Here is a 19,816-nt window from a genome sequence, read left to right as displayed (position 1 = left end):
GCTTAGAGAGCACCAAGCGAGTAACCTGTGAAGAAGGTGGGTTTGAGTAGTCATTATCCCCTACATAGATGAAACTGAGACTTGCTTGAACATAAAACAAGCCAAGGGCAGAACTAGAAATGGAATCTAAGTCTTCTGACTACACAAGGCATCAGTTATGTACATTCACTCAGAGCTCTTCACGGTCCCTAGGAAGGCAAGATCTAGGGCCTTAGAGAAGAGGTAGTTCAAGATCACACCTGGACCCAAGGTTCTTAGGATCCTACGGCTACAGTCAGTAGGTACCAGTGGGTACATGGTTCTACCAATTTGGAAAGGAAAAGAGCAAAAGTCCCCCTGGCACAAAGGGTCTGAATGCTGTGAGTTCCTACCAGATACTGATCCCAAGAAAAGAGCCACTGGCAGTGGGCCCTGGACTAGCCTGCGGGCATGAACGTGCAGGCAGGTTTATGGTGCCCAGGTCTCCATGCAGCTGGAATCATGGGCACAAAGCTCCTCAACTGCCCAAACATCATCTGGCCATACTTATTACTGTTGCCCAATGAAATTTTATGCATCAAGTCCACAGGTGTGATTTCCCCTTCTTTATGAGGGTCGGAATGACATCACTGATGGCCAATAGAAAAGAGCCAATTATGTCCAGGCCGTAAAAAGGAATGGGATTTTTTCAACCAAATCAAAACTTCCTTCAGTTTCATGAATGCAAGGGGCTCCCTTTAAGGAAGGGCCTCCCAGTCCTGCTTGTGGACTCTAAAGTGAGGGATATGATCACTTTCCAAATACTGTGGGGTTTAGGGCCAGACCTCCGCCTTTGGAATTAAACATGTGGCCCTGCTCTTAATACACTGGAACCCGAAATCATCAAAACAGACACCTGACTGGCTCCTCGCTATTCCATCCAGGGGGAAGTTGGAAAAGATGGAATACTCCTCAAGTTTCCTTATTATCCTTTTAAGTAACAAAAAAAAGCCCTCGCTGCTCAGTATGGAAGGAACAGGGGTATGAAAAACTGCCCCCCCCCACCCAACAAGTGTACAATACAAAGCAAAAGGAGTCCAGCCTTCCCCACCCACCCCTCATCCAGCCCCACCACCTGCAGCCCAGCACTCAGGCGTGGTCCAGACAGCCCTGATGGCAAACAGGTGTGACTAGCTGGACGCCAGCCAAGGCAGGGGACTAGCTCATTAAGGGAACGCCACCCGTGCTAATGGGTATGGGCAGGATGAAGCCATTGTGAGCAGGAGCTCAGCTTTGAAGATTAGGTCAAGCAGAGCTGGGGGCTCTGCTCGAACTGCTAGTCTTGAGTCAAGGAGGCCAACAGCATCCATGGAGGTCTGAGAGGCCAACTGGCAGACACCAGCAGCTAGGACCAGCAGGAGAGCAGGCACCAGTGCTAGAAAAGGTCATGGCACTATTCCCTCTGTGCCTTTCTCTCTGCAAGTCTTAAGGGCAACCCCAAGTCAGGGAGACGCATGTCTAACTTTTAGCAGACTCAAGCCTTTAAAGAGGAGGAGGCCAGCCAAATCTGGAGCCATATTTGACCCCTTTCTGCCTCTCTGAAAAGGCTGTGACCTAAACCTTGGAGTGATATAGGCTGTCCGTTCTGGTGTCCAAAAGCTCTAGGACATGCATGTACTACTCACCTGCCATGGCAAACTAATTTATCTGGTCTGATATACAGAAAAAGGGGGGTTTGAGGAGCAAAGGAGAAGAGCAGGGGAAAAGGCACTGTCTTCTTCAAAGTCAGAGCAGGACCATGGAGGCACGGAAGGCCTAGCTTGGCGAAGGAGTTGACCAGTAGATCCAGCCAACCAGCCAGATGGAAATGCCCGCCAAGGGGACATGTATGAGGGGTGGGTGGGGCTTGTTTCCATGCAAGGTCTCTCCACTTGCTCATTCCAATACAAACATTCCCACAGAATGTTGTTGCTGGCTGTCCTGCATCTCAGAACAGCAAAGCTTCCTAGGCTTCTCCCCAAGTCAAGAATCTGAGTCTCAGGCCAGGTTCCATTCCCACTAGGTCCCCGTCTGAGAGTCCCACCCAGTCAGAGCCTCCAGTCAGCAGGTTGTGAGTCTGCATCCAGTGCAAGCAGGCTACCCCAGCTGAGGCCACACTGAGCTGGGGACACAGCTCTTTGTCCCTCCTGTTTCTATTTCCCCACCCAGAGGAGATAAACAGACCCGGGTGATAAACGGCCCGCCTTTCACGATCACTTTTCCTCAAGTTGAGGAGAGTAGCTGGTGATGGATGGGCTGGAATTTGGTTATCAGGAAGGGCTGTCAGCCAGAGGTGCCTATCTCCTCCCCCACTACGCAGGGCATCATTACACTGTGGCATCGAGGTAAAATATGAGCAAGGGGAGGGAAGGGAGAAAGAGGGAAGGCTGGGCTTCCACATGAAGCAAATTGAGCAACAATGAGAGCAGGCACGAGGCTGGGACGTTAGTTATCTGCCCGTGACACCTTTTATCTCTGCACAAATTGGTCCTTCCTCCCCCACTGCAGACTCTTATACAAACAGAGGCAAGCACAATGTGTCACCACTGCAATAGCGTAGCAATTTAACCCGAATTAGTGAGGGGGTCAAGCCAGGAAATAGGGTTTCTCATTTCAACAGGTTCTTTAGTCTCTGCTCTCAACCAGCACATTGGAGGGAGGAAGGTAGAGAGAAAGCAGACTAATAATTGAATTCACTCACTTGGCCACTGCTGATGTATAAAAAATTAATGCTTGAGCCTCCTACTTATCAAAGCCAGTTAGTTTCCATCTCACCTGCGAGATGGCACCATGGCAGAAGACCGTCGGCAGGCTGAGCACCCAGTGCTTTCAGCCAATGCAGGATCGGCAAGGACAGCAAGGGAGAGAAAGGCACTGCCCATAGGCAGCAGCCTCATGCCAGCAACCCCTTCTAGAAGCTATAGGATACAGTGCAGGGTGGGGGATAAGATGGGGGCAAAGTGGGTTATAGAACGTGATCATATTAAAGACAACCCTGGACAGTTCAATGTACTTGAATCTACAGGCAGAAAAGCATTCTAGTTCCACCCTCCACCAGATGTCCAGGGTGCTTTTTATTAGAAACCCCTCTCAGCCCCCCCCCGCCCTCCCCCCCCGCCCCCCACTGTCCCTCTGTTCTTCTCTGCCTGTGCACAGCCCTGGGAGAATGCACTGCCGACTTCTCAGCCCACTTTGTCCCACACTTGCCCCCATCCTCTGGGACAGCTGCAGGTTACAATTCCAACCACAGGCTTCAGAAAGATGATACACTTGCTGGAGCCTGCAAAGGGTCAGGAGAGAGTACTGTTTGAAATACCAGTGTGACAGCTGGCTCCTTGTCTGTCTCTTCCTCCCCCATGCCCCTCCCCAAACTTGTCATGGTACAAGAAGTCTATAAGCATCCCATCAGCTTTAAATATCAGTGTGCGTGAAGCAGGAGCACGAGAGTGAGGGAGCGGGATGCAGACAGCGAGCGCCTCTGTCGCCACTGCCTGTCAGGGAACACTAATGAATTTCACCACCAGCAGGCCATACTTCAAATGGGGCGGGGGGGGGGGGGTAGGGGAGGAGTGAGGGTAGTTTTCTAGGGAGAACTCTCACAGTATTAAAACATCTATTCCCAGAGCTCTGTTAATAAATGTCACTGCAGAGGGTCTTGCCACTAGGACTTCAAGGCAAAGGAGAGGTTGGGACAAGCCCTGAAACCCTCCCAAACAGGAAGGGCAGTGCAAGTGTGAGTCTGGAGGGAGCCAGCTGAGGCCCACAATTAGGAGGGTGACCACCGTCACCCGTACTCATTCATAACGGCCTATGATGCTTGGTTGAGAGGACTAGGACCAGAGGGAAAGGCCTCAGGCAGGGAGAGATCACCAGCTGTGCCTTCCTGGACAGAGTACTACCTACCCCACTTCCCATCAATTCCAGTCAACTCATTTCACAGACGGCAGGGGGGCTCCAGGCCATCCTTCCAGACTGAGGGGAGGTGGGGTGACAAAACTCTGGTACCAGTCCCAACAGGAAGCTACTTCCCCTGCAGATGTCAGGAGCTAGAGTTTATTATAATCTCCACTTTTTAGATGAGGAAATGGAGGTTTGGAGGAGTAATGTGACTTTCCCAGGATTCCACAACTAATAGGTAATAGAGCCAGAACTTGAACCCAGGTCTCTTAATTTTTAAAAAAAAATATATTTTATTGATTTTTTTACAGAGAGGAAGGGAAAGGGATAGAGAGTTAGAAACACCGATGAGAGAAACATCGACCAACTGCCTCCTTCACACCCCCTACTGGGGATGTGCCTGCAACCAAGGTACATGCCCTTGACTGGAATCGAACCTGGGAGCTTTCAGTCTGCAGGCCGATGCTCTATCCACTGAGCCAAACCGGTTAGGGCCAGGTCTCTTAATTTTTAATAAAGGCCCTGCTCTTTTCCACAATACTTTGCAGCTCCTCTGAAGAGGGGCTGATCACCTCACTGTCTCCCATGTGTCCTCTACTGCCCTTCCCCTCCAATCGCTCCCACTGGGACACACACCCCTCTGGCCTGGCATGGGCCACAGCTGTCATGTAGCACAGAGCTGGGCTCCAGGCCAGGGTGAACCCAGGCTGGCAGAGAAAGGCCTGGGAGTGAGCCAGGCCATCACCTGGGAGTCTCCACAGCTCAGAGGGCATGGCTGCAGGCACAAGCTTTCCCTTGGGTGCCCTCTGCACAGCAGTGTCTGATCTGCACAGCTCTGATCAGCAGTGTCTGATCTGGCAGCGACCTGCTATGCAGGGGGCAAATGACATTTAATTTCCTCTTGGTTTCCCTATGGTACAGACGAAAGGCCGTCACCTGCGTCTGGGTCTGGCAGCGCAGCTGGAAGTGTTCCCAGACATGCTGCTCTGGAGAGTTCCCAAACAGAAACCAGAACACAGGCGGGTGCAGAGGGATGCCCACAGGCCAGGTTGCCAGTGCTCCCAGAGAAAACCAACCTCAAATCCCCATTGCCAGGCAGTTGCTCAAAGCCTCCAAAAGGCACTGGATATGTATATAGTGCCTCTCTGCTCCACTGCTTTTTGGCTCACTTGCCAGCCAACTGTCTCTACTCACATTTCTCCTACACAAATGGAGCCCACACAAATGACCACATGAAGCACACACAGTGCCACAAACATCCTACGGAACAATACAACATGCACCTTCCCAGTGCCACAAATACTCCCCTGAAATCAAATAACTTGTCTCTCTCCAGTCCCTCTCCAGTGAAACAAGACAAGTGTCTTTCCAGGATTCCTCCCAGGGCAATTCTTCCACCTGTTGTGACCGCGGGAAGTGCTGAGGTGCCTGCAGAACCTGGCCAGATGGTAAGGCAGAGGCCTCAGCAGGCAGCAGGGAGTGAGGTGGGGGGAGCAGGTGACGGGAGGTTTCCAGAGCACTTTGGTCAGTGTCTCAGCTGGTGAACTATTTATTCTGTTTGGGCCAGGAAAATTAGGAGCTCCTTAGCAGTTTGAGCTGTCTCCAAGATACCTCATTCATCCTCGACTAGTCTCTACCTGGCCTGTGGCCATCTTGACCCTTTGCCTGGGCTGCCTTTGTAGGTCCTACATTGCCCTCTGGAGGCTCTGCAGAGAGGCATCCTGCAAGCATTCAAGATCTGGGATAGCCTGACCTCTGCTCCAATATACTCAAAGACACACCTGTTTCCTCTAAACCCCTGGCTCATCTACTCTGCCCTGATCCCAGCTCTCCTGAATCCTTCAAGACGTGTGAGTCACACTTCTGGGTGGGCATTAGAACGTGCCAGTGGTTTTTAAACTGTTCTCCATGGAGCTCTAGGGTTCCAGGAGGGATGTCAGGCTACTTTGTGGACTGGGGCAGGAGGAGGAAGAATGGACTAAGCCTTGCCCCAGCTTCAACCAGGACAACTTGGCTTTTGTATATTTTGAAATATTGGGCTTTCTTTCAAGTCTTGTTTTTTAAAAAAGTTTACTGCTTAAGAAAATACCACCCATTCGGTGTCTCCACTATGCTCCTCTGGGTTCTTTCTCATAGTATTTGTTTTGTATCTTCTCTGTAGCATACTAATATTCTACCTCACTTAGCCTGTGGGTGCTTATGCACAGGCTGCTCTTCCTGCCCTGGTCACCTGGCGGTCCCTACAGTTCCCAGCACAGTTTTACTGGGCCCAGAGCAGGTCTCAACAGGGCCTAACTTGAGGCTACTGCTGAAATGCCGGTGTTTCCAGGATATGCAGTGTTTAGCACCTTCAATGGCAGTTTCCAACAGTGCTCTTTAGAAGAAAAGAGCTGCAGTGGAGGGTAACTGGCATTTACAAGGTCCGGGTGAAGACATGTGGCACATGTCCTCTTAAATGAACAAATGGGGTATACCTGCTACCATCGTCAGTCACCTAAACCAACCTCCAGGGGACCAAAGAGACTTGCATGTGGCCAATCTTTGGGCAAAATACAGCATATTCACCCGGCCAGTGTGGCTCAGTGGCTGAGCGTCAACCTATGAACCAGGAGGTCACAATTCGATTCCCGATCAGGGCACATGCCAGGGTTGCAGGCTCGATCCCCAGTGTGGGGTGTGCAGGAGGCAACTGATCAATGATTCTCTGTTTTCATTGATGTTTCCATCTCTTTCCCTTTCTGTTCCTCTCTGAAATCAATAAAAATAAGAGGTTTCTAAACCCTGAATGTGGGACCATGGGAACATAGGATGATGAACATAGTACTCTACTGAGTACTCAAGGTCTGTCCCCCTACAGAGGAGTCACTAGGGTTAGAAATGGGTGAAGCCTCTTGGCCCCATTAACCAAGCCCATGGCTTGGACCTCCTCTGGACAGCACTGGGGAGGAAGTGAGGGGGAGGCAGGGTTCTGTGCTCCTCCTAGCTAAAGCCACTTGTTAATAGGCCCTAGATTCCCTTATCCCTGGGGAAAGGAAGGTAGCAATGAGCCCTTCACCCCACCCCCATACACACATGCCTCCCAGCAGGGCCAGGGAGGACAGCCATTAGTGTGTGCCTCAGCAGACAATGGGGAGGAGAAGTCTCCAGAGCAAAGGACAACTGCAGCAATTAGAATGCAGGGAGGTTCAGAAGCTATTTAACTGGGTGACCCCTGAGGTCGCTGCATCTGACTCCCATCCCTGGATAAATATTGTATGAGAGGGGAGGGGGGCGAGCTAGGGAGCCATCGGAGTGCTGCTTCTCCTTCCACTCCTTTCCCCACCCCACACAGCTGCCTCCAGTCACACACGCCAGGAACATTATTTACAGCCCTGACAGTCAGAGCAATCACTCTGCTAACCAAGAGGGAATGGACAAAGTCGACTTACCAAAAATTGACTATGGCAAGTAAAGAGGAAACCAGGGCTGGTGGGGGAAGGTAGCTGAACCAACACTGAAATGCAAGGCGCCTCCCATATTCTGAATCCAGCTGCAGAAAATACGATGTCACCCCCAAAACCACTGGCAGATGAAGCTGGTCCCAAATAGAGAGAGTAAATCAGAAACGGAGTATGCTTCCATCTTTTGGAGGCTCCACAGTGGGAAAATCCCTGGATCTTATCTCTACCCAGGAGTTCCTTAGTAAAGACAGGAGTCTTAGCTACCTTCCCAGAGGAAGCGGGACTAGCCACATGCCACTTATCCAGCTGGTCCCTTTGCTGACCCAGTAGGAAAAAGCAGGCAAGTCAGTCACAGCAGAAAGGGGTCAGGGAGGGGGAAGAGGAGGAGACTGTCGGAGTGCGGGCTGCGCCTCAGCCCCCACATTGCCGCTCCTCCAGTCCTGCTCTAATGCACCCTGACATGCCTCTGAAGACAGAGAGCTGTTTGCAGTCAGCACCGTGATTTGTTAGTAATTATTTCCATGGTGTCACATTGCTGTCACTCTGTTAACAAAGAGACAGGCTGCCTCAGGCTGCCTGCAAGAAAGAATCGCAGAGAAAAAGGCCTGTCAGGCTCCTGGGAGTCTCTGGGCTAGCTAGCTTTCTTCCCCAAACCAACATCCTTGCAGGCTTTGGAAGAAACAGTTTTAAAGAACTAACAAGTTTGAGTCGTGTCACCCTTTAGCCTGGGACACTGGGAATTGATCCCAGCCACTCACAGCCATCGTTCCAAAAGCCCTACAGAGCTGAGCCCAAGTCCACAGATCATTGAACCCTGGGCCACTATGCCAGCCACAGCCTTGGAGTTCCCTGGCCTTCATCTTCCAAGACCCTTGCTCCCTGGCTCTTCTTCTTTTCTGGGGTGTTCACAGACTCTTGCGTGCTCTTAGGAGCCTGACAAAAGAAATCTATTTCAGACCACACTGACGCAGTTGCCCCTCTGGCACAGATGGTGGTCAGGGAGAATATGAGAGCAGATTCCTTGAATCTGTCAACCACAGTTCAGTACCAAGGCTGCTCAGATGCCAAATCCCAGGTGCCTCCAGGTGCCTGAGTACCTGTGAGGAGATCCCCACAGAGCTTCCCTGTTGTTCCCAGTGCCTGGACTGGTGCAGCATCTGCGCTCAAAGAACTGGTGCTTTGCTTTAGCACAAAGTAATGTCTCCATTACTGTGGCTGGGAATTAGAGGACAGATTGGCAAGCGCTGACAAAACAGAGGTCACTCACCTTACAGGCATGGAGAGTTGGAGATTAATTCTCTCCCCTTACAGAGGGAATCAGACTCCAGGCCAGTGGAAGGGAAGCACCAATATTCAGAAACCCTTTCAATGCCAAGCAGTAGCAGCAGCACAAAAGGGAGACCAAAGCCCATAAGCCCCAGAGAGGCCTTGGCAAGGTGGCAAGGGCCAAGGCCACGTGGCTCCTGCAGAATCCCATAGGACAGAGCAGCCGGGACAAGACTAAGATTCTCTGGCATCTGGGTCCAAGAGGCAGAGGACAGTGCTAGCTGCCTGCAGGGCAACATGAACTCCATGAAGGGAGTATACTGTGGAAGTTTGAGCTATTTGATCACTGCTGCATTCCCCTACCTAGAACAGTGCAAGGCATATAATGCACATTCAATAAACATCTGCTGACAGAATAAATAAATGGGTCAGTATGGCTCAAAGCCCCTTCACAGGCCTTGGGTCAGCCCAGCCTCTCCCTATTCACAGGAGTTCAGAGGAGAGGGAGTCCAGTGTGGATTTCAGAAGAGACAAGAAAGAACATATGCCCAAGGCACTGGAGTTAGGTTTTAAAAGACGAGGGGGATTGGGACAAGGTGACAGGCCTAGGAAGATTCTCATATCAGATTGAACATTCACATACTCATTCAACAAATATGTATTCAAGGACTAAAGAAGGTAGGCAGTCCAACAAAAGGAGAATAGATAAACTTTAGTACAGTAACACAATGGAATATTACACAGGTTGAACTGATACATAAAATAACATGGATGAATCTCTTGTACGTTATGTTGAGCAAAGAAAACCAGACGCAGAAGAGTACATTTTGTATGATTCCATTTATATGAATGTCAAGAACAAGGAAAATAAGCAAAAGTAATAGATGTCAGAACAGTGGTCACCTTGCAGGGGGAAGGCATTACTGAGAGGGGCACAAGGAAACTTTCCGGGATGATAGAAAAGCTTCATCTTGATCTGGGTGGTGGTTACACAGGTGTGTATGTGTATAAAGATATAACGAGCTGTACACTTCACATTTTTATACTTCATGCACTCCACTATAATTATTTCATATCTTAATTTCTAGAAAGTTTTTTTTTTTTAATTGGGTCTCAAGAGTCATACAGAGTTTTTAAAAAAACACAAAAATATCTCACCTGAAGGAAAAAAATTTCTGAGAGCAATAGTGGCACCTTCTTGAGTTCAGAGCATAAGCCCTTCAGCCTCACTCTCTATCTGCCAAGGGCCCAAGCCAGTGGCAGGGCCTCGAGAGATCCAAAAATGTTCAGATCACAAGAGTGCAGCCCAAGTCCTAGTGTCATGCCTGATGGGAGGCCCACTCAACCTCTATTCTGTACCTGGCGAGCTCTAGGGATGCAGAGTCAGATCGGATGGTGAAGCCATGGCCCCAGCTGTTTCTGAGGCTCTCTGAGCAGCCTGTCTGTCAAATTCTGCCATAGAGCATAGAACCAGACTTCCAAAGACTGCTCTGAAGAGTCACAGACACAAGACCAATCTGTCTTCTTGACAACCCAGGCAGAGACTGGCTGAGTTTCCCCAACTCTGGGCTATAACAAAGGTCTCAGCGACGAGAGCCCCTGCTGCCAGCAAAGAGGAGGCGATGAGATCCTCACAGATGGTCAAGGGGAGCTCCAGATGCAAATCCAGGGACCAGAACCTAGGCAGCAGCACTTGCCTCAGGATCAGTTAAGCAGTAAAGAGCCACCCTGTCAGCAGCTCTCCAGCAGACTGAAGCATGAGGCTCCCACTGCCAAAACATCTCAAAGCCTGATTATTTACTATACAAATATCTTTATCTTTAAATTTTTTAAAAGTATGTTTTTATTGATTTCAGAGAGAGGAAGGGAGCATGAGAGATAGATAGAAACATCAGTCACGAGGGAAAATCATTAATCGGCTGCCTCTGGCACCACCCCCTACTGGGGATCGCACCTGCAACCAGGGCATGTGCCCTGACTGGAAATCAAACTGTGACCTCCTGTTTTATGGGTCGATGCTCAACCACTGAGCTACACCGTTTGGGCACAAATATCTTTATCTTTTATTGGGATTTTAACTGAGACAAACTTCCATTCCAGGGATTCCTATAATCACTGAAGTTCTTTTGACCCTCTAACACTTTCCCAGGAGGTGAGATGAGGCTGCCACTGGAGTTTCACCCTTCAGCCTACAAGTGCCCAGAAGGTGGAACATCAGAGGCTCTGTCTGCCAGGGAGACAGTGTCCCTCTAGACCCAAAGTCCTCCCAGAGCAGATCAACTTCCACAAACTCAGACTCTGAGGGAAAGAAGCAAGATGAGTTGCCTGTTGACCTGTAGTGCCAGGGACATGGAGAAGAGTGGAAGGGAACACAGGTAGGAAACCAGGAGCCTGCTCAGCCTCCACAGAAACCTGCTCTTGCCCTAGGGCCTGTCCATGAGAAACAGATAGTCCCCGGCCAAGCCCATAACCAGGAGCCCCTTTACACCAGTTCCAGGCCCCAAGACTTGTGCAGGTGGAGGGGGGTGGGTGTCATGCCTTTGTGAGGATGCTGGCGCCCAGGCATGTGAGCGCTCAGGTGGAGGCGGGGCACACCTCGCTCCTCCAAGCTCACGAACTCTCGGCCCAAGGAGCTGTCAGGCTAACGAGGCTACCCCACCACCACTCCATCTGAGCGTGTGGCAGGCTGTACCGCACGACTGGCTTCAGGTGGCTTTTCTTTAATTAATGGCATCCCAGGCTCTGCAGGGAGCTTCACCCCACAATGAATGGCCCTCTCTCATTAGAGGCAAGCCTGCCATGATGTATTCAGGGTGAGGGCCAGGATTCATTTCCCTGTCTGTGGGTTGGGGATGGGAGGGAGAGGAGAGGCAGCAGGGACAGATTTATATCGAGTGACTTGGATTAGCTGCAGCTGAAACATGACCCCATCAACTCAAGCTGCCTTCTTGGGGCTAACCCGATGCACCTTTGCTGACGAGAGGGCTCTAGGGAAGCTGAAGGGAGGGCAGAAGGTCTGGTTCTTGTTCTCTCTGGGCTTTGGCTGCAGCTCAAAGGCCCAGAATTCCTATACAACCTCCAGAAATCCCCCCCAACCCCCCCACCCCACAACACGCACACACTCTGTGTGCACTGGGAGCCTGGCCTGACTGAGCCTCTTCATGGCCAAGAAGCTGACCCATTGGCCTCAGAGCTATAGGACTGAGGCTTTGACCATGGCTGTCAGCTGGCTCTCCTGCCTTCTGTAGAAAATACCCTCGCTCCCTACCTCAGGGGAGTCCCCAGTGTGGTAATGCCCCACATCTGCTGTCTGGACAGGACCCACGTATGTTCTGACACAGTGCCTCTCAAACCTCAAGCCACCCAGCACTAGGGAAAATCAGTCTGACACAAAAACGTATTGTCAGCCATCATCTCACTATGGTGATCCATTTGGCTGAACCCCACCTCCAGGGTGGGGGGATTCTGGGCAATATCACTCTCCTCCTCTCAATCTCCACCTGGTACCATCTCACAGGATCATGAGACTGAGCAGGGGAACTGGGGTCTTGTAGGCAAAAAGGAAAACTTGGGCCTACGGTTGTTCATGTCTCTACTGTACTTCTCACAGCCTCAGAAAGAAGGCCACCTGCGCTCTGCTGGCCAAACAGGTGGCTCTAGGCCTAGGTAGGTTCAGGCTGGGAGCAAACAGCACATAGCCCTATGAACTCCCGCTGCAAATCCCACTAAACCTGACATTCAGTTTTGCTTGTGCTTGGGAGAAAAATCATACCTCAGCGCCTGCCCTCTATCCATCCTCAGCCCTCTCAGAATGCCTAATTCACTTAGAGAGCTGGTTCTTGTTCTCTCACCTGCCCTGCCAGCCAATCAGAAGGTTGCTTTGCAGGCCTGCTGTGTCCCTAGGAGGGCCAGGGCATAATGCCTATCATCTGTACACACACCCACTCCATGTCATCCGCGCTTCTCCCAGGCCCTCATGGGGAAGCATGCATATACCCTTCCTTCTCTACTCAGAAAGAGATGTAGCTCAGTTCCGCTTTGCTAAGCCCTATTTGGCAATGTGTCTAAACACATGCAAACTTAATTAGTTCAGGAGGAGAGCCCCAGCACTTGCAGTGACAGATAAAAGTATCAGGAAATGAGACAAGTGAGGACTGCCAGGGAGTTCTTACTCAAGCCCCTTCCCCCAGCAGGTTGCTAATCATAGCTCAGTGCTGGGACCCTCTGGCACACCCATGAGCAAGGGGCAAGGCTCTCATGGGCTTAGTGACATGATAAGATGTCCCGCATGCTCAGAGGCTCCACCTCCGCATGCTTTCAAACATACCGAGTGCCCAAAGCAATACTTTTCAAGATTTTCTTATTTATTTTTAGAGAGAGAGGAAGGGAGAGTAAAAGGGGTGGGAAGAGAGAGAGAGAGAGAGAGAGAGAGAGAGAGAGAGAGAGAGAGAGAGAGATGTGAGAGTGGAATATCAACCGGTTGCCTCCTGCAAGCCCCCTACTGGGGATCGAGCCCACAACCCTAGCATATGCCCTGACCGGGAATCAAACGGGCAACCTTCCAGTGCACAGGAAGATGCCGAACCAACTGAGCTGCACCAGCCAGGGCCTGGCAGTGGTTTTCTTAAAACAGATCTGAGGATTCATTCATTTTTAGCTCTGGAAGGAGGCTCTCAGTCCAAATTGCCCCACCACACCTCCTGGCCAACCATGCCCCCACATCAAAATGAACTAACAATCCAGACCTCCACCGACCCCAGACCAGGTACCAGCAGCCAAAAAAAATCAGAGAATATCCCAAGGCTCTGCCACTCAGTGCAAACAAAGGAGAGGGTGTTAAGCAGGGGTGTGACACAATCTGCTGGAAAAGAAGCAAGACTGGAATGAAAAAAGACTAATTAAAAGACATTTAATAAGCCACAAAGAATATTGTGACCTTAACTAGGGCAGTGGAAATGGGGATGGAAAGAAGGTAATGACTCTGAGAAAGCTCTGGGAGGAAGACTCAATAGGATTTGGCAATTAATTGGTTATGGCCAGAGAAAGGAATCAAGGATGATTCTCAGGTTTCTGAGTCGCCATCTGAGGGAATGTTGGAGGTCTAGTGTTGAGAGAAAGATAAGCCTGGAGCTTTTAGGGGCCTGTGGACATGTAGGTGGGGACAGAGAATAGGAGCTGGATATGAAAGTTTGGAGTTCAGATGGCAGATGGAACAGTGTCTTTTCTCCAGTGCGATCTCTGCTGCCATGTCAGTTTCCATTTCTCAGTTGAAAAAAGATGATAAGACATCAGCATACAGAGGATACTTGAAGCTATGGCAAAAGGTGAGCTCACTCTGGTAAGTGTGAGTGTGCAGAATAAAAAGAAAAGACAGCCAGGACAGAGATCAAAGAAATACCAATATTTAAGAAACAAAATTTAAGAAAAAAGGAAAAAGCATCCGTATGACACTGGGAAGGAAAAGCCAGAGGAAAGGGAGACACAGAAAAGTAAAGATAAAGAGCATTTCAAGGATGAAGTGGTCAACTCAGCTGAATGATGCCGAGAAGTCCCAACCTTTTGTCTATATCCTACACTTCCCCCCAACACACACACACAGGACGGTCACTGTCCCACAGTTCTCTCCCAGTGTGTGGTTCCATCACTATGGGACTTCACTCCAGGTGACTGTAGCTCTTCAATAGTGTTGGCCACTTGATTGCAGCCCTGAGGGCACCCTCAATAGTCCCCTGAGTGCATGTCCCCCAAATAAAGTTGAGCAATCTGAACAAGTATCTTTGATCTACACTTTCTGAAACCTGAAGTGTTCCAGGTCCACAACTGCACAGGCACCATCAGAAAGGTGTAGTATGCACCCTCATGAGGAAGGCAGCCCAGCATTGACACTTTCAATTCCAGAGTTGAGGCTGAGCTAGATGAGGGTCCTTGCAGCGGCTCTGAGCAGCCCTAGACTCTGCTCCACCAGAGCTGAGTCTGATTACCTGGATCCTCTCCAAAGGTCCTCTTCCCAGACTGCACTGAGGGCCAGGCCTTCCTTTGTGGCAGCTCTTCCCTACCCTCTCCATTCTCACCCTCAACCCTACCCTTCTCTCTTCCTGACCTGCCCCCCTTCTCAGACTCACAGGCCACTGGGAAAGACTCTGGCCACTCTGTGCTGTTCAGTTGGTGAATCCAGATCTTCAAGCTACAGGCTAAAATCTGAGTTCCTCAACGGTGGCACCTCCTCACTCTGCACGGGTCCTACCCTCCCACCATGCCAAAGATGGAACCCCTTTATAGAGACATTCCTGCCTAGGTAAGAAGAGAAGAGAGAAAACTGGTGAAAGAACGTTAAACCCCATTAGGAGCTTTAGGTAGTGAGAGCCAGCTACCAGGGACCAATGCCAGAACAAGTGCTGTATCTTAAATGTGTTTAGAAAGAAAATTAAATCAGCACTTACTAAATTAACACCTGCCTAAGCAGGAACTGTGACTACAGCATCAAAGCCCACATAAACCTGAAGTATCAACTCATCCAGTTTTGACAAAAGATGGACACAAAATGATTTTGTCAGGATGGGAGATTTCTTTTCTCCGGTGGGATTTCTGCTGCCACTTCAGTTCCCATTTCTCAGTGCTTCACTAATCAGGCCCTTTCCAACAAAAGTGACGTGACGCTGGTTGGGGGAAGCGGGGGCTGGGAGAGAGGGAGGACAGCAGTGAGGAGCCATGTCTCTGGGAAACCAGAGTGGGAAATGGAAATATTTCCTGAATTCCTTAGAGTTAGTTAAATCTGAAAATGGATGTCAAAATAAGAAGTCAGCCACATACTAACAAGTTGTGGGTGTCAGTCTAACACCACCCTTGTCAGGCTCATCATCAGCCTTTACCAGGCGCATGAAAAGGTGAGGGCTCTGACGAGCCATCTGACGAGAGGTTCCAGGAACGCGGATAAGCTGTGCGCCGTCACGCAGCACTACTTAGGTTTCCTCTCTGGCTGTTTTTATTTTGTTACACATTTAATTAAGAGCCTTCCCAGCAGTTATGCGGAGTCCTGCTTCTAAAAGGCAGCACAGTGCTCTCCTCCCCCAACCCCTGCCACCTGACATCTGCTTCCTCCTGCACACTCTTTCAGAGCTTCATGGCTTTCCCAATCCAAACCCAAGCCAGCGTCCCAAGTCTGCCCAACCCCTTTTTTCTTTTTGGATGTTATATGGTCTCAGAATTCAATTCTGCCTAGCTGTGAGTCTACCAATTTGAGCCTCAGTTTTTAATTTTGTTTTGTGTGTTCATTTCAGCTTTAAAGGGATACTACCTCCTAACCAGGGAAGATAGGAGGACCGAATGACATATGGTTATGTACTCATGAAAATGTGGTTCCCTTTCATAGATGCTTAGATTGAACAACCCAATCCCCAAACTTGATCACACCTTGTTGATTACATCATTTCTTGTGAAGATATAGAGCAGCCTCCGGAGTCACCTAAATCTGCCAGGGCCCACCATGCCAAGGGCTGAACTGCTACTGCATGCCAAAGTGGCCAGACTCCAAGCCTAGGGGGCCCAGCCATATAGTCCCCAACTTCATGCCCAGGAACATTTTCATATGCACATACAGGACGGGGCAAAAGTAGCTGTTCGTATTGTGAGAACATGAAACACAGAGTTTATTCCTGTATTGTTATTTATTAATTACTGTATTATTTCCCACACGAACAGCTGTAAACCTACTTCTGCCCCACCCTGTGTATGTACATGCCACAAAAGATTCTGAAATGTGGGTTGTGTGACATGAACATGCCAAAGACCACTAGAAAACCACTAGAGGAGTGGGAGCCCCGGGAGGCTACCTGGAGGAACCAGGCCTCTGGACTGGACCACAGGAGCCTCAGAAGTCTGGTATTAGCCTGCACTCTGCCCGACCCCAAACAGCTTCTCCTGTGCTATGGAGCTCCACTAAGTCCTTCTCTGCTTCAAGTGCTCAAAGCTGCCAGGACACCTTAAACAAGAACAACAGCCTTCCTCTTCCTTTCTCCATGGAGCCCGCCTCTGATTCATACCAGCCCCGCCTGTATAATTTCCCTGACTGATGAATGTCATCAGGGAGCACAAAGATCCCATGGCGCTCTGGGAGCTGTGTGTGCAAACCTGGAGGTGTGTAGCCAGTGTGTGTACATGAACTAAGGATGTGGGAGATGAGGTGTGTGGGTGTTTATGTGACCTGAGCTTGTTTTTCTTCCTCCTGTCTCACCTAGAGAGTTGGTATCCAATTGCAGGCCTGACACCCACCAAGCTGGGTGCACAACTCTGCCTCAATGCCCAGTATCCAAAAGGCATAAAAAGGACCTTGGTGAGAAAATAATGCCTAATTTGGTAGAAAATATCACTCCAGAACCGCTACTCCCAACTCCCCACTAATACCCCATGCTATGCTCAAAAGCATAGGTGCATGCACGTGTATGCTCGTATATAAACACACACACACACATACACACACACACACACACACACACACACACACACACACACATAATGCTTTGCCGCCACCATCAGTCACAAAGAACACAGAGTTATCGATTCTATCAATCCTCAGCAAACAATGCCCCTCCCACCTCCACCCCACTTTAGTTCCCTGGGGGCTGTCTGAAGCCAGGTATCCATGAGGACAGACAAGACACAGAAGTGTCTGCCCAGCAAAGGAACCAGTTTTGTCTTCCAGGATCAGGAGACAAAGGAGGAAAAGCAATGGGACAAAGGAGAACAGAGGAGACTGGTGACTTGGGCAGCTTCCTAGAAGTAGCCCTCTCTCATTCTACACTTGGCTCTCAGTTGAATCATCAGGGCCTAGTATCCCAGATAAGGGAAAAAAAAAAAGAAAAAAAAAAAAGAAGATAACACAGTATAATGGTTAAGAGAAAGGGCCCTGGAGATAGGCTGCCTGGGTTTGAATCCTGGCCCTGTGTGTCTTGGGCAAGTTACTTAACCTCTTTGTTCTCTAATCTTCTCATCTATAAAAATAGAAATAAGAGTACCTATGGTTATAAAATGAGTTACTATTTCTAATGCACTTAGACTAATAATCACTATGCATCTGGTTAAAAAAGAAAAACCCTCTTTGCCCTGGCCCTTGTGTTCAGTGGTTAGAGCACTGGCCCGCAAACCAAAGGGTTCTGGGTTTAATACCTGGTCAAGGGCACGCACGTACTTGGGTTGCAGGTTCAATCCCTGGCCCTGGTTGAGGTGCATGTGGGAGGCAACCAATCAATATATCTCTCTCATATCTATGTTTCTCTCTCATTCTCGTCCTTCCACTTTCCAAAAATCAATGGAAAAAATATCCTCGGGCAAGAATTAACAAAAATACATACATACATATATACGTACCCTCTTTTAACTTCTTCCTTCCAGGGCAATGACATGTAGCCCTGCAACTGAAGGGCTGTCCTAAGTAGTGACACCTGGCAAAAACAGCTGTCCCATAGGCAGGCAGGGCTCCCAGCCCTCTTCTTATCCTGGAAGCCCCCAAAATCCAGGGACTCCCTGGCCCAGATGGGCACTTATTTCTGTGAAAGGCAAGAACTGGTCCCACAGATCCCAAGCCCTGCCAGCAAAGTTGCCCCTCTCATACTCACATGATTTTTAAGTCCCAGTCTCCACAGGTGACAAAAATTGACTTGACGTTTGGATCTAAGAGGCCTTCCTTCGCCATCCACTCATCGACTCTCTGAAAAGTACACAACAAGAACAGATGAGATTTTTCTTTTCCCCCCGCCCTGAGTACATGAAGAGCCACAACAATGAAACGCAGATAAGCTGCTTGTAATCAGAGCAGGAGAAAATTGTAATCTTATCCAACCATGGCTCTGCTCTGGGCTCTCAGCCTTGGCTGGGAACTATAGAGGCACTTGCAGGACAATCCCTATGGGAAGATCCCACAAGACGAAGTGTTGGGGGGAAGGGTAATGGGGGTTTCTCCACACCCTGTTACTTACCATAGACAGGATAAGGACAGATCCCAGTAGGTCAATCCAAATACCTTTGGTCCTCAAAGGCAGAGTCTAGCATAGACATGGGCTGTCCTGGGCCATGAGAACAGGCTGGATCCCCAAGCAGGGACTCCAATCCACAGGTTCATTCATTCACTTATTCATATGACCCTCCCACCAAATGTTTGTTAACCAAACTTATGAATTTGGTTATTCCCCAAGTAAAGTGAAGTTAATTTCCACCATGACTCTAGCAGAAGACCCTTTGCTGGGTGGAAGCAAGCTCATTATCGGCCCCAAACTTGCTATCTCTCCTCTCCTCACTGATGATTAAAATTCAGAAATTCTTTTGAAGGCTGAGCACAATTCCTAGGTAGGGAAAGAAATTGCTCCTAAACACACTTTTGAGTCTAGTTCTCCCTTCATCCCTTTCATGGTTTTTATTATTTGCACTCACACTGGAAGTACAAATACTAAAGTCTGTATATAATGACAGAATTATGATAAAGAATTCATGAAGCATCACCTATTTTTCAGACGATCCCAAGCATGGGGCAGCAGGTCATACCACTGCTCCACTCACACAGGAGGATCATTTTTATTTTATTTTATTTTATTTTATTTTTTAAAATATATCTTATTGATTTTTTACAGAGAAGAAGGGAGAGGGAAAGGAGAGTTAGAAACATCGATGAGAGAGAAACATCGATCAGCTGCCTCCTGCACACCCCCCAATGGGCATGTGCCCACAACCCAGGTACATGCCCTTGACCGGAATCGAACCTGGGACCCTTGAGTCCGCAGGCCGACGCTCTATCCACTGAGCCAAACCGGTTAGGGCAGGAGGATCATTTTTAAAGGCTTTATGGCACAGTAGTTAGAAATGCAGGATTGAAAGTCAGACACATATGGGTTCTAACCTTGGCTCTTCAATATCCTGGCTGTGTCATTGATGGGAAGTCGTTTAAAAGTCATTTAACCCCTCTGAACTTCAGTTTCCTTCATCTGTAAAATGAGGTAGGATGACTCCCCTTACAGATTGCTTTGAGAATTAAATGTAATAATGTATTTAAGTGCTTACTACAAAATAGACAGTAGGCTAAGAAGAGGAGAGAGGCAGATTATCATAATACAATGTAATAGATGCAGTAATAAAGAAGTGACCAGAATGCTACCGGACCAAAAGAAGGAAGTGCTAACTCTACCATTTACAGAGAAAGGAGTCATAAAGGTTTCAGAAAGAAGATAATT

The 19,816-nt window shown here is 49.1% G+C and overlaps 1 protein-coding gene across 14 annotated transcripts in view; it reads right to left on the bottom strand.

The window, feature by feature from the left end:
* The window catches only part of ERI3 (ERI1 exoribonuclease family member 3), a 132,433-nt gene that overhangs the window by 70,705 nt on the left and 41,912 nt on the right, over positions 1-19,816 (bottom strand). For 12 of the 14 annotated variants that reach the window (XR_004973906.1, XM_036348201.1, XM_036348192.1 and 9 more), the window contains one exon: positions 18,212-18,303. Coding sequence is in view for 13 of the 14 variants with exons in the window: in XM_036348201.1 (XP_036204094.1) it covers positions 18,212-18,303 (92 nt within the window). In the remaining variant the exon portion in view is untranslated. Of the gene's footprint in view, positions 1-3,204; positions 3,278-18,211; positions 18,304-19,490; positions 19,571-19,816 lie in introns of those variants that run through there. The other 2 variants (XM_036348198.1, XM_036348203.1) reach the window with 2 other exon arrangements.

This window comes from Myotis myotis, unplaced genomic scaffold, assembly GCF_014108235.1.
Source record: "Myotis myotis isolate mMyoMyo1 unplaced genomic scaffold, mMyoMyo1.p scaffold_m19_p_2, whole genome shotgun sequence".
In the NCBI taxonomy this organism is placed as follows: domain Eukaryota; kingdom Metazoa; phylum Chordata; class Mammalia; order Chiroptera; family Vespertilionidae; genus Myotis; species Myotis myotis.
This window is presented reverse-complemented; position numbering and strand designations above follow the sequence as displayed.